This window comes from Anopheles nili, chromosome 2 (assembly GCF_943737925.1).
Source record: "Anopheles nili chromosome 2, idAnoNiliSN_F5_01, whole genome shotgun sequence".
Classification (NCBI taxonomy): domain Eukaryota; kingdom Metazoa; phylum Arthropoda; class Insecta; order Diptera; family Culicidae; genus Anopheles; species Anopheles nili.
In genome coordinates, this window is record NC_071291.1 from 56,483,365 (window position 1) to 56,509,567 (window position 26,203).

The 26,203-nt window shown below is 46.7% G+C and overlaps 6 protein-coding genes across 6 annotated transcripts; 2 read left to right on the top strand and 4 right to left on the bottom strand.

Moving 5' to 3' along the window:
- Positions 1 to 3,748: 3,748 nt before the first annotated feature.
- LOC128731915 (uncharacterized) lies at positions 3,749 to 4,162 on the bottom strand. The gene has a single exon (XM_053825071.1). The coding sequence runs from the start codon at positions 4,160 to 4,162 to the stop codon at positions 3,761 to 3,763; it is 402 nt and encodes a 133-aa protein (XP_053681046.1). The 3' UTR covers positions 3,749 to 3,760.
- Positions 4,134 to 4,427, bottom strand: LOC128731916 (cytochrome c oxidase assembly factor 4 homolog, mitochondrial). The gene is made up of 2 exons (XM_053825073.1): positions 4,334 to 4,427; positions 4,134 to 4,272 (listed from the first exon to the last, which is right to left on the bottom strand). Exons 1-2 carry the CDS (start codon positions 4,406 to 4,408, stop codon positions 4,159 to 4,161), a joined length of 189 nt encoding a protein of 62 aa, XP_053681048.1. The 5' UTR covers positions 4,409 to 4,427; the 3' UTR covers positions 4,134 to 4,158.
- Positions 4,428 to 6,043: 1,616 nt separating this feature from the next.
- On the top strand, positions 6,044 to 16,394 carry LOC128730646 (probable ATP-dependent RNA helicase DHX35). Its single transcript, XM_053823722.1, has 4 exons — positions 6,044 to 6,080; positions 7,340 to 7,557; positions 14,511 to 15,291; positions 15,369 to 16,394. The coding sequence occupies exons 1-4, from the start codon at positions 6,044 to 6,046 to the stop codon at positions 16,391 to 16,393; spliced, it is 2,061 nt and encodes a 686-aa protein (XP_053679697.1). The 3' UTR covers position 16,394.
- Positions 11,756 to 13,079, top strand: LOC128730647 (ceramide phosphoethanolamine synthase). Its single transcript, XM_053823723.1, has one exon. The coding sequence runs from the start codon at positions 11,756 to 11,758 to the stop codon at positions 12,923 to 12,925; it is 1,170 nt and encodes a 389-aa protein (XP_053679698.1). The 3' UTR covers positions 12,926 to 13,079.
- Positions 16,395 to 16,450: 56 nt separating the features above from the next.
- On the bottom strand, positions 16,451 to 17,299 carry LOC128732015 (cytosolic Fe-S cluster assembly factor NUBP2 homolog). The gene is made up of 2 exons (XM_053825174.1): positions 17,189 to 17,299; positions 16,451 to 17,119 (listed from the first exon to the last, which is right to left on the bottom strand). The coding sequence occupies exons 1-2, from the start codon at positions 17,297 to 17,299 to the stop codon at positions 16,451 to 16,453; spliced, it is 780 nt and encodes a 259-aa protein (XP_053681149.1).
- A 617-nt stretch (positions 17,300 to 17,916) lies between these two features.
- On the bottom strand, positions 17,917 to 23,237 carry LOC128730613 (zinc transporter ZIP10). The gene is made up of 5 exons (XM_053823686.1): positions 22,527 to 23,237; positions 21,771 to 22,236; positions 19,201 to 19,488; positions 18,350 to 19,135; positions 17,917 to 18,265 (listed from the first exon to the last, which is right to left on the bottom strand). The coding sequence occupies exons 1-5, from the start codon at positions 22,704 to 22,706 to the stop codon at positions 18,018 to 18,020; spliced, it is 1,968 nt and encodes a 655-aa protein (XP_053679661.1). The 5' UTR covers positions 22,707 to 23,237; the 3' UTR covers positions 17,917 to 18,017.
- Between the last annotated feature and the right edge of the window lie 2,966 nt (positions 23,238 to 26,203).

A 26,203-nucleotide genomic window follows, 5' to 3' on the forward strand; every position in this document is an offset into this window, starting at 1 on the left:
ATCAACCGAATTTCGCACCGTGCGGTTGTGCCCGATATTGGGCATATGCAAATAAACCCTGCGTTGCGGAAACGCAAGCAAATGGAACGGAACGAAAGCATGGAGAAAAAAAAACTAGCCCAACTGCCGGTTCCGTGCAGTTCCTTCCGATATTAGGCCGATTGTGTGCGTGCCGGGAATTTAATTAAACACCGTCGTCGGCGGAAGGTTAAATGGCTTGGCCATTGATTATCGCAGCACCTCGAGTACGGCGTCAAGTTCAGCGTCACGGCCCTTCTTCTGGGGTTTGTTTTTTGTTCGACGATGTGGGAATATCGCACGTGCCTGTCTCAAACCCGGCGTGTGTGTGTGTGTGTGTGTGTGGGTGTGTGGCGTAGAAGCACCAGGCCTGGAACAAGCGCAGGAGTCACGCGGAATCAAGCTCAATCATAACAGCTGACTGGCGAGCATGCCGAGAGCGAGTGGTAAGCGATATTGCGCACCATCATCATCATCATCACCATCATCAGCGTCATCATCGTCGTCGTTGGGGCTGGAAGACGCCGTTGATCACCCGAACGGGCACAAAGTCCACCGGACGCGCCTGATTGGCCATCTTGGGGTGCTCTATCTCCTTCACCGCACGCAGTTCTCGGCTCCCACGGAGATCATCCATCGGTGGACTTTGGTTCGCGGGTGTATCAACCGGCCTACATTCGCTCTAGAACGGACGATAAGCATTATCAAACACCATAAAGCTTTAAGAACTATCATCTGCTAAGTGCGATAACGCTTGATGAGGTCTGAACTCTGGCCGGTGGTAAACAATGCACCCATCCTGGGCCATTGGACCGTAAATGATCCGATGTCCGATCGAAGTGACAGCATCCCAGATGGCCTGGTGTTGGTTCACTGGAATAAGATCAGGTTCAGTTTCATCGCAACGCAACAGCTAGCACAAGAGCTGGAAAAGTCGCTCAACCGCACAAAGATATTTGCGTTGTTGAGTAACGTTAGAACCACGGCACCGGTCGGTCACCTTGGCCCACAAAAACTGCACCTATTGAAATGCAACTGATCGTCATTTTTTTTTCCTTTGTTTTCACGCTCGCATGTCTCAGTTCCACCCACACGTTCCTGGCGCCAATTTGTGACACTTAAGCGCGATACGAACGGCGAACTCAGCGAAGATCGGTTGCAAAGATCTTGCCCGAGCACTGAATTGCTTTTTATCTCATCAACATTTATTGTGCTGAGCGATGCTTTTCCTGCGAGCGATACATGGTTCCTGGCGGAATGCAGACTCCTACACTAAAGCGAGCGCTTTATTCTAACATCACCATACTGAAGCTTGTTCTATTACCTTTTCCTACACGAACCACTTTATGGCGTTCCGAGTTTTTCCCTTATTTTGGTAACGTTTTCAAAAAGCACTCAGAATGAACGATTGGGCACGGAACCGCTTCCAGGCGGAAGACGACACACGTTAATCTTATCACAGCAACGATACACTGACAGATAACCGGGCACTATGTTCCGACGGACCCGGCGTACTAGGCCTTCTGGAGAAAAAAAAGGCAGCGCCCGTACACGAAAGGTTCACCAGACCATGCGAGCGATCCGAGCAACGGGTTGTGGCTGTGTGTGCGCGCGCGCCGATCTGCGCAAACGATCGCGACCCGACCGGACCGAGATAGAACCGTGGAATGTCACCACCACCCAGGCAGCCAAAGATCAACTGTGCTCGACGCGGAAGCGGCTCAACCGTCGGATGTCGTGGGATGGCGCGAGCGCGTGCACACATCAACCGCACTATGGGCTGGCGCGAAACAAGGCACATGTGGTTGCGATTGATTTAACTGATTAAATGCAGGGTGTCTTTTGAGCACATTCTGAGGGACAAAGACTCAGTTTATACAAAAAGTCGCTCGTTGATTTGAATGACTAATTAGTCATATATATGATATTAATCATTGGTATCACAATTTATATAAAACTTGTGATAACTTTTAACAGAAGAACACAAAAGTTCTACTTTGTTCTCAGTTAGCTTACAATCAGTACCTTTAAATAATGTTTCACTAACTTAAGACACCACAAAGTATTTATGCAACATTTTAGGAGGGTTTCATTTAATGATTATGAACCATCCCACAAACTTGCATGGCTAAATGGCACGTTAAAAGCCATTAAATTATGAAAGATAATTAGTGGTTAAACAGAAACAAAATGTATCTCATTTAGTATTAACACATGCGACATCCGGCAGTTATGAAAATAAAGTATTACTTTGCTTAAAGTCTGATCAGTTCAGGTAGGTCGGAACACGTGGCATCGATGATATTTAATTTTTCATTGAAACAAAAATAAAGAAATGTATCGTTTAAAGCTGCGTTAAGTTATACAATTGCACCAGTTTATCGGCGTTTTATCCCAAGCATGAACAGAATGTAACAGAAATGGCCATTTCCTCAACCTTTGCCGATCACTGTGGCACTTCGAATGCGACGACGCACCCCGATGGGTTCAACGGTGGTCCGCCCTTGGCTTTGTCCCTCCAAAGTGTCATAGTTTGAGTACGGTTGGATAGTACGACAAAAAAAACGCCAACAGATATCGTTCTCCCAACATGGTATATGACGATCGCGTAGGGCTATTGTTTCCTCCATCCGAGCTCGGTCGCCTCCACCATGACTAAAACAGACGTTTCCCTCTCAGAAAACAGATCAGGGACCGTTGGTCACATGGGAACATGGGTGAGGGTCGTTTGCGAACTGCTGCGTCGTACTATATGAGGGTTTTGCCGCCTCACTTACGCATGCCGGTCGGATTGATGCACATCACGGGTGATGGTAGAGAGTAGCGACATTCGGCACACCACGCCTCACAATTGGCCCTCATCGGATGTGGATTAATGTTAATTTAACACACTTTTCTCTCCCATTCTCTCTTTCTCTCAAATTATTTCTCTTAATACAAAGATGCTCGTCGTACAAAGATTCTTGGCACGCATTTGAAATACCACTAGACCTAGGTCATAGAACGGGCGAAAAGCAAACCCTTAAAAGTGAAAGTCATTGCACCGATAGACATTGCGTGGTGTGTGTTCATGACGCATTTTAAATGGCCAATTGTAACCCAGATTTTTTTGTATCGCAACAAAACCAATCATGCTACAATTGTGTGTTAATCTAGGTTAATGCCATTGCAAACAATGAGAATATATTTAGTTCAAAATGCGCCTATGTTCAATATATTATGTAAGTTTAGTTAACATAAAATTGACTAAAGCACTAAGCTCTACCATCGATTGCAATATCACTCTGTAAGATTCGAATAATCGAATTCATATAGAAGTATTGAAGTAATTTTGATTCAAATTAGTTCTTCAAATTTAACCTCTGTAGATCATTCGAGTTAGCTGAAAAAATTCTTATATAAGCAAGGTATGCTAGTATTTTATGTATTATATACTAGTAGTATTATCATGATCTTTCTTCCTATTAATAATACATCTATCTGAAAAAGGAAACTGATTCAAGATGTATTTGAACATGATTCTTACTTGCAACCAATTGTTGATTCACGGGGCAAATAAATTATACCTTCAATTTATGTTTTAAACAAAATTGTACAGTAAAAATCGCAAACAAATGTCGTAAGCTACGTTTCGGATGTGGAAAAGATTAGGGGATCGAAAGAACAGCCATACTGGTCAAAGACAAAACAGATAAAATGTTCCAAACAAATGTTACAACAAACTACGGATCTATTTACATAACTACAACAACTTCAGATGGCCCACTAATGCATCGATCGATTGACTTTGATCAGGTCCTACTCCTAATACGGTCTCCGTACCACTCGCCACCTGTGTTCTACCGGCATCTCGCACTATTTCAGCGATCACCCCAGACGCTTCAGCCCGAGTCGTTAGTAAATGCAACTCTTCTAAACTGTCTACCCTAAGTACGATCTTTGGCTGGCCTTGCATTAACCAAGCGTTAAGTTTAGTTTTAGCAGGACCGGCAGATGCCCGCATGCAGCACAGAACGGCCGCATGGGCGCATTGTGATGCAATCTTTCCCTTTTTCAATCCCAAATCGGACCGAACAACTAGAACCATTTTCATGGGGCCAACCGCGCTGCTTATGCCAGCAAGTAACGAACGTAAAATTTTCATTTGTCGCTATACTTTGTGCGCTGCTTTTCCGTGTAATCTTGCATGCACAGCTTGAAATCTTTTACTACGTCCTGACAGAGCCGCCAGTCGCCGGTTTCGGCTATGCACTCCTAAAGAATACACATATTATGTCTATTAACTATGTACAGCAATACCTCTTGCCTGCCTTACCTGCACTTTATGATGTAAATTAAGACAGCCGGTTCGTTTCAGCATTTGTTCCACTGGATCCACTTCATCGGACATGTTAAAATCAAGAACTTTGCCAAATTATTCTTGTGAAATTGAGGAGTGATCGAGTGCAATGTTTTGACAATCTCAACGTAAACAAAGCGGCTCTTTTGACATCGGACATGAACCGAAATCTACACGATTTGGAAGCCGTTTTACAATGATTTCGACCGTTTAATCGAATAGAAATTGAAGGTAGCCCACATAAATTACTGTAGATGAATTTTACTATCTTAAAATTCAAATTTTCATGCTATTTGTTCCTCATCAATTGAATGTGGCTTGAACTTTTGGATCTCGTGCGCTAAACACATACATATCACAATGATATGTTTGTTTACTTGCACGACAAAAACATAAATATTTACATAACACAATACTCATCAATAGAAAATGATAAAACTTGTTTACCTATCTTTTATCACAAATAATTTTCTATATTAGCAAAAACACACGCTTTTATCGTTATTTCTTCCAATCTGGCTGTTAGGCGTCTACTGTCACAACAGCAGTCCAACCTGGTGGCTGCAGCTGTCGAACATACAGCTATTTTTTAATTGTTTGTCGCATTTTTGGTTTCTCCGTGTGCTCCGCGCGTTCGCAATTTCCGTGGTTGTCCATTTTATTTGGATACATCAATTCCGTTCCGTTTGGTTCGAAAATTAGTTTATCTCGTTGGCGCATTCCATCAGCTGGTCCATTTTTCCGGGCCCGTTGTTGTTTGGATGCACGCAGCGCGGTGTTGGAATTTTGGCGTCCCAACGGGTACACATCACCCCGACCCAACGCCAGCAGGTGTGTTTTGAAGTGGCAGTGAAGCGGATCGAATCCGACTGGTAAAGAAAAGCCGACTGCAACCACAACAGCAGTGCGCGCCGTGGGGGGTCGAGTGCAGAAATTCAAGCGTGAAAGCCCCTTCCAGCAACGCCCGTGTTTGACGAGGGCAAACCAGGCAACGGCATTTCAGCAAAGCGCAATCCGCGTGTGCCCTTAGCCTTCGCGCGAGGCATAATTTTTGTGCGTTCGAGCAAGAAATCCAATCGCTAACTGCGCCTGAGAGTGCGTGTGGAAAAGAGCCCCAAGCTCGGCATCGTAAATCACTCCACCCGTGAAACGCGCGAATGTGGTGAGAAAAAAAAACACCCATCGAACCAGAGGAGAAAATCGCGGTGACCTAAAAAAACAAAAGCAAAGCGGTACTGCTTGGTTGGTGGCCGGTTCCGTTTCACCTTGAAAGGAACTGAACCGTCTCCGTTCCCGCTGCGGATGTGTGGAAGTGTACGAACGCATTCCCGTGTGTGTTGTCCCAGCCGCGAAAGGCAGTATCTGTGGTCGCGAGCATAGCAGCCGCGTGACATCATCGAGTTCGATGCGAAAATAAACATACCTCCCCAGCCACGGCTTTCTGCACCAGTGTCGTGACCAGTGTCCGGTGTAAGATTGGAAATATATTTCAGCTTTTGTTGTTGTTGTTGTTGTTGGGTATGAAAACAATGCGTCAGCGCGGGGTTTAGGAGCTAAAAAGAGTGCTCAAAACCGACAAACCATCATCACCAAAACCACCCCACACGTTTCCTACCATATTGCGACGATCGTACCCCATTCTTCAACGCCTACTGCGTGCTAGTGAACAGCTATACTGGGCGGATTATGAGCGCAAGTCGATTTCCAAAGTTCCTTAAACCGGGTAAGTATCGTCGATCCCGTCCGTTTTGGGCATATGGAAATAATTACCGAGTTTCGCGCGTCATCTGGCAGCAAGTAGCGTGTTGAACGCTACGTCTAGTTAGCCAGTTCCCACGCTTGTGTGAGAAACTAATTGAATTTACCCGCCTTAGGAAGCACCATCCACAATCGGTTTTGCCTGCTAATTTTGCTGCGAACAGCGCCAACAGCTGGTGTATTCTCTCTACAGTCGGTCAGCAAAGCAAACCAACGATCATGGCCATCTTTGGAAGCTTGTGGTGGTTGGATTAATTTTACCCCGAAAAAGAGCAGTAGTTCGACGTTCTGCATCCTAAGTGGTGAATACTTTCAGCTGGTGCGCGACGGTTCATTGACTCGTTGAAGCGGTCCATGGTCAACACGATTCACGTACGACACGTATCGGTCTCTGGGGCGGCTACAAAACGTGCATCGCTTGTGCAGAATATTAATCCGCACACACTTGTCGATGCATGTTGGATTGAACCATAAAATGTGATCCATAAATCCCTTTTCAAATCACCGAAATTATCTAACCCAGCATGAGTTTGCAAGGATAAGCTGATAAGCTGCCCTTTTGAAGGTGTGCAAGAACCGCGATTTACGCTTGTCATCTATCTTAATGATCGATATATAAGTTCGCTGGCAAGCGCCAGCTCGGTGGTTTGCGTTATCATAATTTAAAACCCACACACCTAACCTGTAATGATAAGCGTGCGCGTGCGAATGCGCGCCCGTTGCCGTTGAACTTTTGTGTCAACCTGTACAGTCGGTGATATTAATGTATGGTCCAACCGTTGGCGGCTTATCAATCCGTATCACCTAGGGAACGCGCGACTCTCTTATCTGTCCGATCCGGCACTCGTTACCCGGCCCCTAGGGCGCTCGTATGCGTGAAAACTGCGCGTTTTGATTACTCCCGCGCTCTCACGCGGCCCCACTATTCGACGGTGTTGGTGGAACATTCTGCCGGCCGTTTCGTGTGCTGGTAGTAATTGAATTAGTACTCGCTTAAACACGCCGCGACGCGGGGTGTCATTGTTTTCCGGTGATTTTTTGCACCACACCTTCCCATCGAGCAAGTGATTAAAATCTCCCGCCTGGGGTTGACGTGTTCGTTTTGTTTTATTTATTCGCACGCCTTTATTTGCCAACAAACCGTTCTAATCTGATTCGTCTCGTTCTCTTCACTTTCACGATCGGCAACCCCGTGTACGCGCGCGCCGGATGTGGTGCCATTAGATGACGAATCGTTTGCATCGGAACGGGACGCGGCACCGGCGGATGATCACGTAACGTCGTTTGTCTTCAACGCTCACCAGTCGCTGAACCTTGCCGCCCAGCGGGAACGTTTGCCGATACGCCAACACCGCGACCAGATCCTGTACTGTCTCGAGCACTATCAAACGCTCGTGCTGGTCGGTGAAACCGGATCTGGGAAAAGCACCCAAGTACCGCAGGTAAGCCCGCCAAGTCGAAACGAGCATGTAAACAATGCCAATAGAATAATTTAATTTGATCTCGCGATCGCACGGTCGCGAAGGCAATATTTTCAATCGTTCGTCAAAACGGCATGAATCAGATATTGTTAGGTGTTATCATACACGATAACTACGACCCCTCTGAGGGCTCGAATGAGGTCGTTCAAAACACCGTTCACATGCGACAACGCGTGTACGTGGCATTACACTTTTTCGATCGTCATCATTCTTATCATTGGCCAACAACGCGCCACGATATTTGATGATAATTTCACGCCATACGTGATCGCGCCCCATGTTCCATGCTGAGGTCAGAATGTTTAACGTAACGATGATTTGCAACTCACGAGCGATCAATTGGTTGGAAAATGTGTTCTTTGCTTTTTTTTATTTCAAGCACACAACCCCACCGAAAGCAAACGAAAAGATGTTATATTTTTATCTACAAAATTCTTTGCTTTGCTGGGCTTTTTTTAACGTGTCCGAAAAACTCGCGGGGCACGTGTTAAGATGCAGCGCAATAAATGAGCGCTAAAGTAAAATGGTACCTTGCGTGAGTTTGCCGTTTACGAGCTTCAATTAAAATTGCCAGTTAGCGCTCGTATAATAGCCATTCCAGAAGGCGTGTGGAATCTTCGGTTAGAGCGAAGGCAAATGGGATTTCATGGTGGAAAACTTTTACACCAACACGAGGTTGCGTGTGAGCATTCATATCGGAAGTTTGTTTCCTCAGGAATTTGTTTTTAACGCAAAAAATATGGCTTTAGTGTATCCCCCATTGCATCACTATCTAAAAATGATAAAAATATCCTAATATGATCCTAAAAATTAAAAAAATATTCATTTTGCTTATAAAAACTTCGAAATATGATTTCGAACAAAAAGTATATTTCTCTGGTGGCAATTAATTTTCAAAAATTATGAAAGCTTTTGCTATATTATTTTTGAGTAAAATTTAGTATATTTTTAATACTCTACCGAACGAAATACATTGATCACATTTTCTTCTGAATATAGTATAATTACGAAAGGCAGACTTTGGCATTACATAAAGCATCATTGTCCGCTGGTAATGACAAACAAACAATGATTTTCTCATTTACTTAGTCATAACTGAGGACAGGAAAAGTACCGGAAGGACTCCCGAGGTGCGATACTAAATCATTCATCTATCCATCCATACGATAAGAATATATCTAACATCGTAAAATGGGTACTAATGAGGCCAGTGTCTATTTTTAGCATAACTGACATGCACTGGCACTGTTTGTTCTAGTTTCGTTCTCTCTTCAGCACCCAACCGTACCATTCCGATCCATTCATTCGAACAGCAAAAGGAAGTCCCACACGTATAACATTGACAGTGAACGGAACGAGGATATCGAGGACAGAATCGTTGGCAGCCGTAATTGTGGCACCTTAAAAAGGCGGGATCCGCCACCACGTTCGCTTTTTTTTTTGGGTATCTATCGACGAATCTAAACTATTTATGGTAGAACTAGCAACAGTTTATGACGCCAATGCTATATGCGGCTTCCTTAAAGCGGGAAAAAATTGGAACGACTCCGAATCCTCCTTCAGATCCTCGACGGTAGGACCTTCTGCCGTTGGTTCGTGCGATACACCTGCTCGGTGTGCAATATTTATGAGCGAAATCGGAGAAATACCGCCACACCGGTAGCGACAACAGCGTCATTTTCGAAGCCATTCACCCGGACAGTGCTGGAATGATGGTTCAGGTTCGGCAGTGGCCGTCAACCATGCGGCCGATTTCAACGCAATGCTGTATGATGTTTGTTTTATTCATGTAACTCCTGCGCATGCAAATATCGAGCAGATTGGCGTATCTTTTATCGCACTTTACGAGTGAATCACAACCCAAACACCCCACGGTGGTGCTCCATGAAGAAGTTACTGACGAAGCTCCTTGCTTAAACGGTTTCAAATGGCACTTCAGAAGGTGAAAAAAAATATGCTCTCAAGCGCATAAAACATGTGCAATCATGAAACGAAATCTCTGCAGCATTTGTCGGTTGGTTCGACTGCTGACTGGTTCTGTACGGCTGGTTGCGCACGAAAGTCCCACTGTGAGTGGCCAGTGAAAGTATTCATCGTTCACATTTTATGTGGAAAATCGTAGATGTGTGCTTTCGCTGGTAGATTGGTTTCAAATGGGGCAAAAAGATCCCTATTTTCTATACAAGTAAAGTCATATGAAACAATTTCTATCACTCGAACAAATACTCAAGAAAACAGCGGCTTTAAACCGTGTTTGCTCTGTGCCTAAAACTTTAATCCTTGTATTTCTCCTTCCATTGACAATTTATTGCCATCGGGAGGGTTTTCCCCCCGTGTTACTGAAACGTCGGAAATTGCTCCAAGCGGAAAATCTGTCCCCATCTCCCGGCTTCATTCGTCGTACATTATTCAAAGCAAACCTGCGCTCCCATCGGCCAAATAACCGAGCGAATGGCGTGAGAACGCAAGGACATTTTGTGTAGTGTCAGCAAAAAAAACCCCAGTCTGCCGCCCAGTTTTATGTGTCACATTCGTCCTGCAGCCGGTTTTGGGGGGAAAAGGGATACGAAGTTTGCATTACCCGACGGTGGAGTTATCCTGTCCTGGCCACGGAATGGCACTCGAGTTGCAGCACCGCTCGAGCATGAGGGACACACGACCTAGCCGGGACCACCGCACATTAGTGATATTACCTTGATAATGTGACATTTCCCACCCAACCGGATCGGCGGTACAATTGTGTCACCGATTTCCTGTCCATTCATTGCGCCCCCTGAGTAGTCCTGATGTCAAGGACTAACGTGCGAGCGCGGACAAAAGAGAGCAACCAGACGCTCTTCGCTTTTTCCATTCCACTTTCGAGCCAATCGTAGCAGCATTTGAAATGACGTTATCCTTACGTCCTGGAGACCGATCGGTTGCGCTGGAAGGCCTAGCCGCACAATGCCTCACTTATGCAAATTGCATTTCCACCGTTCGTGACTTTCGGTTTCAGCCGTTACGGGACCGGAAGTCGAGGCCCGGTTAATGCAGTGCCGGGATGGTTGAAAACGGTGGTAGACGATGAATTAAAAATTTATTACGCTAATCCAAGCATATATTACACAGATCAAGGCCCCTGACTGTTTTTGATAGCGGCAAATGTAACATGTGTTTTCAAACCCGCAAAGAGTGACCTGATGCAATAATTTATGGTTTGGTTGTTGTTCTCTTGATCTTTCTCATGGCGTGCCGCTTCCGTCGCTGTTCATCAATGGAGTTCACACTATATAAATACCATTCAATGTTTAATATACTAATTCTCTTCAAGTGTCAGGAGCTAAATTTTATACGGATACCACGATAAAGATATCCATATCCACGACATCACTGACTGCTGTCTCAATGGTCGATAGATTTGTCGTCAAAAAATGGGAAATCTTTTTTTGTTTTACTCTCCGTTAATATGTCCTACGACCGTACCTTCCGCTGTCAGTGTCGTCGTTATCGGAGCAGGAAGGCTCTCAGTTCTACTAACAATAAATTCCCTTTTGCCGGGATTGGATGCCAGGAGAATTCCTGCCATTCCTGCATCCATAACTGACACACCCGCTTCATGGCCCATTCCGATGCAACAACCACCTCCCTACTAACACACACGAAAAGGGACCCACGAACCCCGTCCTCTCGACCGTTTTGTTTCATTTATACACCCTCTCTCTGTTTCGTTTCAGTTCGTCGCGGTGGTGTAGAACTGCTGGAAGGGCTCGACGAACCTTTGGCATCCACACTCACGCACGTACGGACGGAAGGACGTATAATAAAAAAAACCGCGCGAGCAAGCGAAACGAATGAACGAACGGCGGGCTAGTAATAGTAGTAGCTGTTGTTGTCGTGGTCGTAGAAGTACAAGCTGTCCTTACGCTTAAACGTAAAGGATTCGTTCGGGTGGCCGCCGTATCACAGTCGGATATTTGTTGTCGATCGTTACGGACGCCGTGTGGAGCGTTACTTTATATATCGTTATCATTTGCGCGAGAAGTAGCCTTTCCGCCTTAACTGACGGTGCAGTAGGGATCTATATCGAAGGATAAAATACACCTTAGTTAGCCTAGTACCGTACCGTACCTAGAGAAACACAGTGTTTAGTGCAAAGACAGATTATATCCTCACGGCAATCATGGTGGGTCCTAGCTCGCAGGTCAGCAAAATATTGCTGTCGCTGCTGTTTTTGCTGATCGTGTTTTTCGCCTGGATGGACGTGAATCTGTACATTCGCATCCAGGACTATCCGATCCGTGATACGGATCCTTTCCTGGTGGCAGCAAACAGCACCCTCTTGAAGCCGGTTCCCGGTGGCAGCCATCCAAGCACAGTCACATCGCCGTTACTCGCGCCTTCCTCCACGATGCCACACCAGCTGAACCGACACATCGTCCGGTACGAGGATGTGGCCTGGGTGAGCTGCGAACTAAACCCGCTGTGTGACGTGACCGTGAAGGCGATGATGCTGGACCACACGAATCACTACCTTTTCGCACCGATCGCCACGATAGTGGACAACGTGGCCGGCTTCTCGAAGGGTGATCTCGTGACACCGAACATGATATCCTTTTTCCACGTGTTTGTGGCGATCGCTGCCGGGCGCATGGTGGCGTCGGATTCGCTCGGTTACCGCCGGATTGGTGTGGTGCTGTTCCAGTTTCGTACGTTCCTTGACGACCTGGACGGGCATGTGGCACGTGCGAAAAAGCACATCCGTGGTGAGCGATCAGATATCGGCTCGGCGGGTTATTACATCGACGGGATCTGCGATGGGCTCGGTTGTATCGCCCTCATGATCGGGGTGTTTGTGTTCCTGAAGAACAACCCACCCCGGCGCGGGTACACTCAGCTCCAGTCGATCATCCCGGTGGCGGAATCCAAAAGCTCCGAATCGGGCGTCATCTACAAGGTGAAGGTGACGACAAAAAAGGTCGCCCGCAAGGTGCTGTGCTACACCGGCATGCTGATGCTGAGCTCGACCGGGTGGAACCGCTACATCGCCATCTACCAGGACATGCTCGAGCGGGAAAACGTCACACCGGCCCAGTACCTGCAGCAGGAGTCGGTGTTCCGCTCGACCGGGTTCTTCTTCATCGCCTGGCTGTGGCGGATCTTTAACGTGCACGCGCTGCTCCACTTTCTGCTGCTAAGCATCTTCTGTGATAAGCTGTGGGAGTACCTGCGAGTGATACAGTACGCTGGTTATGTCGCGCTGCTCGTCGTCATCAGCGTCGCCGAGATGCATCTGCTCGGTGTGCAAAACTTCATCTACAAATCACTGACGGTTAACAATACTTCGTTGTGATTGCGCTGCTAAGGTGTTGCGGAGGTGGATCCGTCCCGCCGTTGGTTGCCTAACCGAACAGGCTTGCCCCAAGGTGTCTCCGTTGTAACGGGGAAATGGAATGGCCCAGCAGCGCGCTAGCTGTTTTTAGCAACTCTCGCAACAGTTCCCGTGTACCGGGCGATTGCAGTTTTTTGTTCTTCTTATCCGCGAACAAACGCGCGACGCCCGGTGGGTTCTAAACCGAAACTATTAAACCTAGAAAAACATAAGCCTTATAGAGAAAGAGAGAGAGAAAAAGGAGAGAGATGTAAAAGGAAAGTGATCCTCAACAATCAGTTGCGGATGCGTGGCGTAGTTGTTTATATATGAGATCGTTGTATATCTTTTACGTATGTTGTGTAGTGATAGCTGCTAGCGTGCATTACAAAGCAAAAGGAAAAGCGTTCTTTTTGCTCCGAGTTCGTGAGGGATCGAGTGTTGTGTTAGGAGCCAGCCAGAGTGCAGAATTTATATATATACACTAACGGTAGAGCAACGAGCGACGATGGAACCCCCCCTAGTTAAAGTGCGAGAAATCCACAGCCTTCATTACTATTACGATTGTTTATACGACCGCTAGTTTGTTAGATGTATATTATTACCGCCGGCGTGTTGCTGTTTCAGTGTACGCTGCTGCCTTTGGCAGCAGCTAGAAAGGGTTTAATGTTTAGGAAAGCAAATCACCCCCTTTCACATGCATAACTTTCGAGATTAACGATCGAACCGAAGCTTCCTTTTGCAGGAAGCGTATGCAGGAAGGATTATGCGCTCTTTTTTTATGTTTCTTTCACAAGACGGTGGTAGAACAACACGTATTTCTAAGCATCGATTTTAGTAAAGTATAACACCCCTCTATATACAGGCACACGTGTTTTTGGTAAACGTTGTGTTTTCATATACGTGCACTATAACGGAACGGCAAACTAGCATTATTGGAGGGTGAATAGAAAATATGCACCGCAAATGTATATGCAGTACAGTGTGATCAAAAACGTGTGTTGTGTGTACGGTTTAACGTGTAACGGCATCGACGAACAGATCCACTTATATGAGTTCCTTTTGAACATTCGTTTTATCTTCCAATTGCCGTCTACTGTCGCCATGTTGGAACAGAACAACTAAGGAAACTGTATCCTTTCACTCACGACGTTTGCGTTTGTTCTTGCCACTGGGGTTTGGAGCCAAACAACTCATCCCTCCACCTCCACAAAGCACTAAGTCGTTCACGAGACGTGAAGTGCTGAATTTAAATTATATTTAAATTTATTCATTTTTTTTTGCATACTGTTACATCATCATTCGTTCGTGGATGTTAACATCGTTCGAGAATCAATCAAAAATAAAGATTAACGAAAATGTCCAACTGTTTGTAAAGATCATGCGTTTGCTTTGTTTTACTTTATTAAACCAACAAAATGAGAGGTAATTTTGAAACGAAAATACGGATTTCAAGCCTTTTAATGGCAAGGAAGTTTTAATTGTAAAAATGTACCTTTTCGATCAAAAAATCATTTCACATCATGTTTCACCGTTTTGATGAATCCTTTTTTTTCCCCTTTCACAGTACCTGCACGAGTTCGGATGGCATACGAAGGGATTGATTGGAATTACCGAACCCCGCCGGATATCGGCCATCACGCTGGCTGACCGTGTCGCTACCGAACGGGGTGAATTATGCGGCGAAACGGTCGGCGTGTCCATCCGCTTCATCTCGAAGTGTGACCCGGCACAAACCAAAATCAAGTACATGACCGAGGGCATTCTCTTGCGCGAAATGTTGGCCGATCCGCTACTGACGCAGTACGCCGTGATCATGGTAGATGAAGCGCACGAACGGAGCACACTGACGGATACGGCACTTGGCCTGCTGAAAAAGATCGCCCGCAAGCGCTCGACGCTAAAAATCATCGTCTCGTCGGCCACGGTTGATGCGGAATTTTTCCGACATTTCTTCAACGTAAAACCGCAGGGTGGCAAGGATACGGCTGTGATCCTTTCGGTAGAGGGCCGCATGTATTCGCAGGAGATATTCTACTTGCAGGAACCGTGCCCAGACTACGTCAAGGAGACGGTGAATACGGTCATGAAGATTCACCGTTCCGAACCGAAAGGGGACGTGTTGGCGTTTCTCACCGGTCAGGAGGAGGTCCTTAGAGCGCTGGATTTGTTGCGGGAACACCAGGAGATGAGTGGAAAGGATGACATGCAGATCCTACCCATGTACGGGACGTTGCCCAATTCGGACCAACTGAAGGTGTTCTTTACCGCACCGAAAGGCGTCCGGAAGGTGGTACTGGCTACGAACATTGCCGAAACGTCCGTCACCATACCGGGAATTGTGTACGGTAGGTTACTGGAACGTCATCGTGGCTTTAGGATAGATTTTAATCCTCGCTTTTATGTCGCCCTTTTCTCGCCCCAGTCATCGATTGTGGCTTCGTTAAACTCAAATGGTACACGGCGGATAGTACGACGGACAGTTTGGTGGTCGTACCAGTGAGCAAAGCGGCCGCCGAGCAACGTGCTGGAAGAGCTGGACGTATTCGAAGTGGAAAGGTGTACCGGCTATACACGGAAGCCGCCTGGGAGGCGCTGCCAGAACATACGCCCCCGGAGATGCGCCGATCGGACCTTTGCAGTACGGTGCTTTTCCTGAAAGCACTCGGCATCGACAACATTCTACGTTTTACATTTCCTTCTTCACCACCGGCAAAAAACCTGCTCGCCTGTCTGGAAACGCTGTACGCACTGGAAGCCTTGGACGCGGAAGGTGCACTCACCTCACCGGTTGGGTATTTCCTTGCCGAAATGTCCATACCGCCGATGATGGCAAAGATGCTGTTCAAAGCCGGCGAAATGGACTGCTCTGAGGAGATCCTCATCATCATCGCGATGCTGCAGGTGCAGTCCGTCTTCTCGAAGCCAGCAGGCGGACAGGCCGCGATTCGGGGCCGAATTGCAAAGCGCAACTTCGAGGTAGCCGAAGGTGACCTCATCACGCTGCTCAACGTGTACTGTGCGTTCGTGGAGTCGGGCAGGACGAAGGAATTTTGTGGTCGAAACTTTCTCATCTATCGCAATCTGAAGCGGGCGCATGAAATCAAAACCCAACTGGCGAGCATGCTGGAGCGGGAACTGAACGTCCCACTGCGGTCGTGTAATGGGAACGTGGAAACGATCTGTCGGTGCATTGTGGCGGGTTTTTTCCCCTACGCCGCCTATTTGCACCATTCGGGTGTGTACAGAACGGTACGCGGGAACACGGAGTTAAGCATTCATCCTTTATCTGCATTGTACACCGAACAGCAACCGCAATGGGTCGTCTTTTGTGAGCTGATTCACACGACGAAACTGTTCATGAAGGACATAACGGTCATACAGCAGCATTGGTTGACGGAGATTGCGCCGCACTACTACCACAAGGTGACCGTACGGGATCATTTCTAAAGAGAACAGATAGGGCAGATGATTCAATAAACAGTTCACGTTGCATTTAAACTATCTTTATTCCGCCCCAACCGTTATTGTTCGTACAATCTTCTGCAACACCTCAGTCGTTGTGCAGTTGGGAAGCTCGCGTACACACGATTTTCCGGTGCCGGCCAGTTCACCCACCCGTGGGTCAATCGGTAGCGTACCGAGATGGGGCACCTGGGCCAATTCCGCCAGTGACTGACCACCGCCGGAAGAGAAAATGTTCGTACACTCCGAACAGTTGGGGCACACGAACCCGCTCATGTTTTCGACGATACCCAGAATGGGAATGCCTGTCTTCTTGCAGAACGTCACCTCCTTGCGCACATCCTCGAGTGCCATCTCCTGCGGTGTGGTCACAATGATCGCACCGTCTGTGTTAACCGTTTTCAAGCACTCCATCACGGTGATGTGCTCATCGGAAGTGCCCGGTGGCGTGTCAATGATGAGATAATCCAGCTCGTCCCAGTTTACGTCCTCCAGAAACTGCTTAATCATTGCGGTCTTTTTGGGACCCCGCCAGATGACGGCGTCGGTGCGATTTTTAAGCAAAAATCCTATCGACATGACGGCCAGCTGTTTCTCGGCGTTGGTATACACCGGCACCCAGCCCTCATCACACTGGTGGACGTCGTGTTCCTCTAGGCCAAGTAAATACGGCACGGATGGCCCGCAAAGGTCGATATCGAGCAGACCCACCTGTGGGACAAAAACACACTTGTTAGCAGATTGCGTACGGAACTGATAAGAGGTTTTCGACAAGAATACCTTGTGGTTTGCTTCCGTTAGAGCTAGCGCTAGTTGGGTGCTGACGGTTGATTTACCAACACCACCCTTCCCAGACAGCACCAAAATAATGTGTTTTACTTTATCCAACATAATGTATGATATTTAAATGCATTCAAACGAACTAACGATAAACAACACAAATAGGCACCAGGGAACGTTCGTGATAAACAAAACTGACACGATGCGTTACGCTCCAGCAACAGCTGACTGTTTTGACAGTTCACCGTTACGCTCCGTTCAGCGGGAAATTTTTTTTAAATAAAGCAACATTTAAAAACGTGCTTCAAAATGTAATTGTCAAATGCATATGCAGTTTTTATGCCAAATAATGCATATCCATTCTTTCCAGGCCTTATCCCGGAAATATCGATCAGTTTAATTAATCATTTTTCATGTAAATTTTTAACAATATACTGTTTGGGTACAATACAGATCCAAATTCTGGTTTGTGCATTGTGAAAATCGAATATTTTGTGATCAGTATCTGCTTGAATTGTGTTGTGTTTTATGTATATGTTTTTGTTAATAAGAGTATGAAAGTAATAATTTTCTTTAAGAATATTAGATATTTTGTTTTGTTCGACTGCGATCTACATATTTCATGGTGGTTACAGAGTGAAAATACAAAATATTATAATATCATTCAAAAAATTCGTTCGTTCGTTCGTTGCTAAAACACAATAAAATCCATAACACCTTGTTTTGTTAACAAATGTATTATCGGCAAGTTATCTGAAGATTAACTCTATGTTGCGTATTAAAAAATCCTAATGCTATCTATATACAAAAAATACGCTCACGGGAATGGCTAATCGAATAACGCCTGCAGGCTGCCTTCGTTCAACGCGATCAGCAACATAATAATCGCACCCAGCGCTATCCCAACTAACTGTATCAGGATGATTTTTAGCTTCTGCTCGCTTTTCGCAACATCATTTCGCATCTCTGGAACGAGGTCAGCCAGCGCGATGTAGAGGAAAGTGCCGGCCGTTCCCGCATTGATCCAGCCAACGACCGAATCATCAAGTTCCGTTAACACCAGCCCCAGTGCCATTCCTAAATCGTAAAAGGAGATATTTCGTTTTTTCGGTTAGTTTGTTCATATTCACATTCCCCCATCGAAAAACCCCTCTCACTCACCGATGAAACTGAGCACAGAAGACACAATGTTGAGATAAATGGCCCTTCTAATACTGACGCCTGTTTGTAGTAACAGCGCGAAATCTCCCAGCTCGTGAGGCAGCTCGTGACAAAGGATCGCGAACGAGGTCGCCAGCCCCGTCACCGGAGCAATGGCGAAGGCCGCACCGATGGCCAACCCATCAGTAATGTTATGCAGCCCATCACCCAGAACCACCATAAACGCGACCGCCGCCATTGGCTTACGGGAAGTATCCTTCTGCAGCATCGTTTTTGCTTCCTTCTCCTTGACAGCATCCGTCAGATCCAGCTCGATGTCTTCACCTCGTTGATGATAGTAGTTCCCCGCACCTTGCTGTTGGTTGCTGGGAGCTTGTGGAGCACTCGGTTCTACCCTGTTTGACCCATGCGAGTGCCCATGGTGATGATGTTGATGTCCCTCACCATCACGGAACAGCGGCAAAATCATCTCCAGACCGTACATGAAGAACGCCGTCCCAAAAGCACACAAACACAACCACATGGCTCGCGTTTCCGCCTCGTGACCGTGATCGTGATCATCGTGCGGTTCATGATGGTGATGATCCTCATGATCATGATCGTGCGGGAACAGAGCATGCGGTAGCAGGTGCATCAGTGCATCACCACACAGTGTTCCCACACCGAGAGCGATCAAAAAGCGCAGGATGTCGTCGTAAGCGATCGATTTCGCTAAAGGTACCATCACCACACACACGAGCCCACAAACTGAGATGAGAAGCACGCATGCGGAAGCGTAGATCCAAGCTGTGGGAAGGATACGTGCGTTAGAAGCGTTACAATTACGGTTTGTGACACAGCGCGTTACATACCTTGCGAGAACGTCTTCTTCTCACGGAGCGGATTGCTGACCATGTTCAGCTTCTGCGAGCAGGCACGCTGATCAAGCTGCACCAGGAACGCCGGACAGAGGTCCTTAAACTCGGATGGTGTAATTTCGATGCGCGAATCTATCTCATCCGAGTGGGGTTGGTTTTCGTCATGGGTGTGCGCGTGAGCCAGTGAGCGAGCTTTGCGGTAACTGTCCTGTTGTTTACCAAATAGCGGTTCCTCCATCACCAGGTGGACGATGGACATGGGCGATAAGCAGAATGGTACGTCTAGCAGCAAAATATATGGTGTAGTATACAACAACAAAAAATATATAAGCCCACAAAAGCAAATAAAGCAACAATTTAAGAACTAAAACACACGTAACGCATGCGGAATTTGAATTGAATTTTGTTTGCGTAACCAACCAAAGAAACAAAATTCCATGTTAATTAAACACAGCCACAATTGTGCGAATTATTTGCGCCCGTTTATAGCGCATCGGTCATGTGGAATTTAAATAAATTTTAAGTGATTTATCTACTAGCCTTCCGCCGGTTTAAAATAAAAGCCCCGGTGCTTTTGTTGGCCCCATAACAACAGCGACCGTTACGAACGTTTGAAAAACAAGCTTCCATCCGCCAGCGGGCCGCATTTGCATCGCCATATGAATTTCTATTTTGTAAACCTGTTCGCAGCGAGAACAAACATTTTCCACGCGACTTTATGAGTCCACTTCCGGGTTTGGTCGTGGTTTGAAACACACACACACACATTAAATTTCTGTTTAAATTTCAGCGTTTCAAATCATTTCAATGCTTGCGAAAGAAAAAGGAACAAAAACAAATGCAAACAAAGCGCTCGTCAGGGAAGATGCATCATTTCTTCACCCCCTGCAGGGTATTGTTTGTCAATTGCAAAATGATGAAATAATGACCACCTAAGCCGGGTGACGACGATCGGGAGATTTGTCGCTTGTATCATAAGCGCTTTCGAGCTGATTCGAAGCATTTTTCCACGTACAATTTAGTGTACATTATTACATGGAACCGGTTTACCGCCAGACGGTACTATTTCAATTCTATGCAACCGACAGCAGATTAATAATCTTCTTCACCTTGAGAACGACATTTCCTCATACTCCGTCAGCTATAAGCTGACGTAGGGCCTGCAGCACACCCACATTCCCGATAACCTTTACAATTGCTTCTTATTAGTGCATGTCTATTTTTACCCCGCCTCGTAAAAACCACAGAGTCCCGAGCCTCCCGATATGGTCGTTACATCGAAAGACTTGAACGATGGCGAAGGAATGAGACGCTCGAGAAGCCGAGCCGTCAATATGCAAATAGCGCCCACACTTTACCCTTTTTCTAATCATCGTTCATCAACGCCTTTGTTACACCCCAGGGCAATCGGGAGTTACTATTGCATAATTGTTCGTGGGCATGCTAATGCCATTTGAGTTATGAGAGAATTCTATTTGAAAAATCTGGAAAAACCCAATCCCATGACGTGCTGATTCGGTGTACTGGGTGGAGACCTCGCAGGCTATAACCGTGTGTGGGGGGGTCTTTTCAATCAATCAAAACGAACGTGAGCCGCTCAGAAAGCACACGCAGAAAGAACGGTCCGCAACATTTATTTTTTTTATTACTCGGCTCGTTGACGGGCAGGAATGCGAACGTTGAGCCGTTCACGTCCTGCATTTAAAAACCAGTTTCCACCGAGCCTGCGCTGCGTGCACGATCGCCGTGCGGAAGGCGAATCTTTGCGCCAGGTCGGCAAATAGATGATAAGCCAAAATTTGCCAGTCCCACCACGGGCTTCCACGAATGAACGTGGTACGTAAAAGTAAAAGAGAAAGCTAGAAACGAAAGCGCACTTGAAATCGATCGGGAAACCCCAAAGACAGAAACAAAAACACTCCAACCGGCCGGTCGTTCATTGAACTATGCAAAAAGGACAATGAATGTGTTTGCAAAAAAAGAACACTACACACCCACGAAGGTGCTGGAAATGAAGCCCTTAATTAAGATCGCTAACGACTAGGTGTCTAGGCCATCAGTTCTCTTAAGCGAAATGAGTCCGCTAATCAACAATCTTCTGAGACGGGATAAAAGATCATGAGAACGTCTGTTTTTTTTTTCGTGTGTTAATGCACCAAACAGTTAAGAACGGTAATATTTGTGCGGCGCAACTGCAGTCAGCCCGTAGGTTGTCTTATCTCCCATTTGTTAAGCTGAGACCGGGAATGGACGTTTTAGTGGGTCAGCATGCACATTCGCCTCCCTCAAGCCGGGCGTAGGAAGCCAAAGCAGCGACACAAAGTTGCGATCGCGTCCGCGAGATAAATAGCGTCAATTGGCTTCGTGTGCTTTATCAAATCGTCCGCCCTTTCCCAGCGCTAAGGTATGCAACGGGAATTGACCTGAATACCGACGTCCAGAGCGGGCTACGGCGTGAGGCTAAAAATATGACAGGTAGTTCCGGGAGCAGACCCAACTCACACGTCAAATCGTCGCCTAATCCCTAACCTAATTTGCATTCCCAAACCCCGCCTTGGGCTTACTCTTGTTTCTCGGATGGCGGTGGTGTGGATCGTGCATGTCTTTGAAGATAATTTCCTGCCACACGTGATCGTCGGCATCGTGGTCGGGTGTCCGCGGATGGTGCACCGTCACAACCGGAGGGGTTAAAGTGGTTCCATTGAAGGCCACGTGTTCGCCGGAGGGCTTTTTGGAAGGTCCACCGGTGGTGCTATTGCGCCGAGGTTCTACCCCATCGAGGTGTTCGTCGTCCTTGTGGTGGTGGTGGTTATGTTGGCTTGCCGGGCGAGCTGCCGAGTTTGCCACGGGTTCGGTGGCAAACGTTATCACTGGCGGTTCCGGGGACGCACTTTCGTGCTCGTGATGCGGCTCACCAAACACGTCGTAATCGCTGAAATCGTACCCGTCTGGTCGGTGCTCTTTAAGGGTGTGTGAACCAGCGAAATCAAGCCCACCAAGGCCGAGGCTGTGCATCAGATGCTCCAAACCCTGCGGAAGAATAAGCAAACGTGACAGACCGAACGTCAGTGAACTGGAGACGGGTTGTAAAATAGTTATTTATGAATTGTAAACCACCACATGTAAGGGACATGCCCGGGTAAACATCCGACAAGCCGTGGCTGTTTGTCCGGTAAAGGACGACGATGGTTCACCCTACAAAGGTGGGTTATCTTGACTGCACGTGAAGCTCCGTGGTGCCGAATTATGTGGTCTTTTATCGCGTAATTACACGCTTCGCAACAACGGCCGGTGTCCGTCACCCTTTATTTCGCACTCACCTCGAACGAGATCACTCCCTTGCTGCCGTACTTGTTGAACAGATATTTTAGAAACTTGTTTTCGCTGTCCGCCATCGGTGGCATTGATGCCGGTGCTGGTAATTTGTGCTCTTCGGCGTGGATGCTGCCAAGCCAACTGCACGCCACAACGAGCAATAACAATTTCTGCACGGCCACCATTTTGTGCTCCCCTACCGTTTGGCGCCGGATTTTGTAAATCAACCGCGCGAATCTAGAACGCACTCGCGCGGGTAACCTGTTGCACACGTGCGCACGGACACACACATACACACACACACCCGCACGTGGTGGAATTTGACTTTTTCTCGTTCGCTTTTTTGATGTTGGTTAGCTGCTACTCGCTTACGTTTATGGTTCCAAGCCCAAATGAAAGATCACCTTGCGGTACGAACGCGATTTATCTCTCGACTGTTCCCTTTGGCTCTCTCTCTCTCTCTCTGTCCCTTTTTTGCTCCTTGATTCGCTAATTTTTGGGCGCCCGAATGTGGGGGAAACAAAAGGCGACAAAAGGAGTGGCGGAAAATGCAAGCGACAAGAGAAAAAAAAAACAGCGTCCCGTGCGAATCACACCGAACCGGTTTCGCCTCAGCGCACGATCTCGCGGTTTGCTATTAGATTCCCCAACCCCTTTTAAACTTCGTTTTTATTGTGTGCTTCTCGCTCCTTCCCGTCTCCTTCTCGTGTGGGGTTTTGTTGTTACTTTTTCCACCACCCACCCACACACCCACCGCCCGTTACACGCGGGGACGCTTTCCGGATGGCACAATTGCACACTAGCCGCCGCGTCACAGCACAACAAATAACAAACACGCACCGAGCACCGTCCGGCGGTTATTGACACAAAACGTACGAACGCAACCGTCCCGGGTTTAAACACTCGCCACGGTGGACAAAAACCCTCCACCAGCCCTTAAAGGTGAAGGAGCGATTGTTCACGCTGCCGAAAGCGGACTTAAGGGTGGCGCAGTGCGTCCGGCATGGCGTTACAATCCCGCGGACAGCGTGAACTGCGACTGAGCGTACGGTTGCGAGATAAATGCGGCCTAGGTAACAAAGGTTCTCTCACTTTATTGGCCGCGCTCCCGCACTCGGAATGCCGGCTGAACACGGGGACATACCTGTGCGAGCGCACGGGCGTGCAAGAGATCGCGAGAGAGGGAGTGAGAGAGCGAGAGAGAGAGAGAGAGAGAGAGAGAGCGTCGTGCAGGACACCATCTCCGGGGGAGCCTGACACATTGGGGATCTGCACAAGCGTGATCTCTGCGGATCACCGATCATCACCGTGAGTCCACGCGCGTGTCAGTGAGTGAGTTATGAGTGACCGGTCACTCACGCGATCGCAGCTTCCGGGCTCCGGGCTTCACAGATTCACGGTCGCCACTGGAGCCACGGGGCTGATCGTCACGTAATGTTGCCACGGTGTGTCGCGTCATCTGCGCAAAGTGAAAACGCCCCCCCCCCCCCTCCCTTCTCCCTCTCCTCTCTCTCTCTCTCTCTCTCCACCCCCACCACCCACCCCACTCCCGGGGGAGTTGCACAAACGCGGCCACCGCGGTGGATGCATTGACTGAGCGCAAATTGCCCTTTTTCGGTGTTGAAATTAGCCACGTTATGTCGTCGTCGGTGTTGGCTTCTCATCCACACTGAGCTTGCACCACAGAGATGAGCGTGAGGTGAAGTTTTAGCGCTAGGGAAAATTACCCCACGGAATGTACCATCATATTTAGTGCTGGCAGAGTGATGTTTTCTTTTCTCCCAGCTTGCAGCTACCAACAAGGACTAAAGAGAACTCAAATAGCTACACATAATGCTTCATTCTACCATTAACGAGTGTAAAAAAAAACGGTGCAAGGGTTTTAATACTGTTTTTTTTAAATATATGAATTTAAACATCGAATTAGAAGCACTTACAACAGGTTAAAGATTTGAACCTGTTAATAATTTAATAATAATTTGAATTTGAATTTGTTAACAACAATTTGAACCTGTTAACCAGAAATATATATTACACTACACACTTTATAATATTACACTTAACATTAGCTGATTAAACTAATTTTTTGCGTAGACTTCAATCAATGTGTGAATGGATTTGTCTGAATCATATTTTTTATTTATGATTTTTAACATATTTGGGGGGCTTGATGGCCGAAGGACGCAGCACTTGACGTGCAGGACTTAACTATCCAGCGACGTGACAATACTGAGTCATAGAAAGTCTTAGTTTAGCGTGGCAGGCACCATACTTGTCCTGTGCATATACCCGCAAACAACTCTACTCTAACTACTACAACACCGTAACTCAGATTCAATCTTGTTTAGTGATTCAATATTTTTTACTTTTCATTTATATTAAGCTTTCCCTGAAATTCAGATTATTTTTATTTTTCTGTCATTACTTCTCCTGTCAACATGGTCATTTCATTTGAAAATTATGGTTAAGGAAGGAATGTTTCCGGGTACAATGGAAACGTTTTGAGTGAGTGATAGGAAAAAAAAAATCATATAACTTTCCAACAATCTTTCGACTAAACTTTTCTATAATTTAGTAAATAACAATGTTTAAGCTTATGTTTTATTTTTACATTCACAATGCCGATCATAGCTACAACAAACAAGTTCTCAGTTATCAAATTCGAGACTTGCTATTCGATATCGATGTCAGCAGTTTCTTCATCGCTGGCTTTAGCTTCTCGGGTTCTTGCTTTCTCCAGCCGAAGCTTACGCTGTTCAGCCTTTTTAGCTGCTGCTTGGATTCTTACTTGGGCCAGGTGAAGCTGACGTTGTTCAGGAGTTTTGTTGGACAATAGTGCTGCCTTTTGGAGTCTTTGTTTGGCAAGCCGTTGCTGACGCATTTCAGCCGTCTCTTTAGATCGCCGCACAGCCACTCGAAGTCTTCGTTTGTCCAGCCGAAGCCGACGCTGCTCAGCGGTTTCGGTAGACAAAATTGTCGCACTTCGAAGTTTTTCCTTGAGCAGCCGAAGCTGATGCTGTTCAGGAGTCTCCTTAGCGCGGTATGCCGCCCTACGAAGTCTTTCGGATTCCAACCGTTGACGACGCTGTTCTATAGTTTCACCAGACTTAGACGTAGCCGCTATTTGGTTTTGAGCTGATCTCTTAGCATTGATTCTTCGCCTATTTAATTCCATTCGCAACTCTCGAAAATCATCGCTTTCTGTTTCGCTTGATTTAGCGTAGTATTCTGGAAACGATTGAAGACTCCGGCTTAGCTCATCAACAGACTCCTGTGGGCATCTCTGCTTGAGTTTGTTGAAGATGATTATCGCTTTTGCTACCGGAGATCGCGTCCTTGCAGCCATTTTGTGCTTCAAAGATCTCCCCTACAGAAGAACGACAACTAACCTGAGAGTAACAATAGGAAACTTAGAGCAGTGACAACAATCGTCCAACAGTCCACGTACGTGCACATACCTGTGCAGGATCACGCAAGCACTGTAGAGTACATAAAATCACACACACACACAAATTAATTTAAATAGACGATGTTTTGATAAGATTCGTAAAACAAACTATGTCTGTTACCGTAGGGATTTTTTAGAGTTCTGGAAAAGGTGGCATATCATATGTGGACATATTTCAAGATGACAGCGTTCAACTGTCACTGCCAGGATACTTCTTCTTACGAATTTTTGATG

Bases quoted from the DNA above. Each gene is read 5' to 3' on its own strand.
- LOC128731915 (XM_053825071.1), bottom strand. From the start codon at position 4,162: ATGAAAATTTTACGTTCGTTACTTGCTGGCATAAGCAGCGCGGTTGGC.
- LOC128731916 (XM_053825073.1), bottom strand. From the start codon at position 4,408: ATGTCCGATGAAGTGGATCCAGTGGAACAAATGCTGAAACGAACCGGC. The intron at 4,273-4,333 runs GTAAGGCAGGCA...TGTATTCTTTAG, and splicing joins ATTTACATCATAAAGTGCAG to GAGTGCATAGCCGAAACCGG.
- LOC128730646 (XM_053823722.1), top strand. From the start codon at position 6,044: ATGAGCGCAAGTCGATTTCCAAAGTTCCTTAAACCGG. The intron at 7,558-14,510 runs GTAAGCCCGCCA...CCCCTTTCACAG, and splicing joins AAAGCACCCAAGTACCGCAG to TACCTGCACGAGTTCGGATG. The intron at 15,292-15,368 runs GTAGGTTACTGG...TTCTCGCCCCAG, and splicing joins CATACCGGGAATTGTGTACG to TCATCGATTGTGGCTTCGTT.
- LOC128730647 (XM_053823723.1), top strand. From the start codon at position 11,756: ATGGTGGGTCCTAGCTCGCAGGTCAGCAAAATATTGCTGTCGCTGCTG.
- LOC128732015 (XM_053825174.1), bottom strand. From the start codon at position 17,299: ATGTTGGATAAAGTAAAACACATTATTTTGGTGCTGTCTGGGAAGGGT. The intron at 17,120-17,188 runs GTATTCTTGTCG...TTTGTCCCACAG, and splicing joins TAACGGAAGCAAACCACAAG to GTGGGTCTGCTCGATATCGA.
- LOC128730613 (XM_053823686.1), bottom strand. From the start codon at position 22,706: ATGGTGGCCGTGCAGAAATTGTTATTGCTCGTTGTGGCGTGCAGTTGG. The intron at 22,237-22,526 runs GTGAGTGCGAAA...ATTCTTCCGCAG, and splicing joins AGGGAGTGATCTCGTTCGAG to GGTTTGGAGCATCTGATGCA. The intron at 18,266-18,349 runs GTGAGTGAGAGG...TTTACGATTTAG, and splicing joins TTCTGTGCTCAGTTTCATCG to GAATGGCACTGGGGCTGGTG.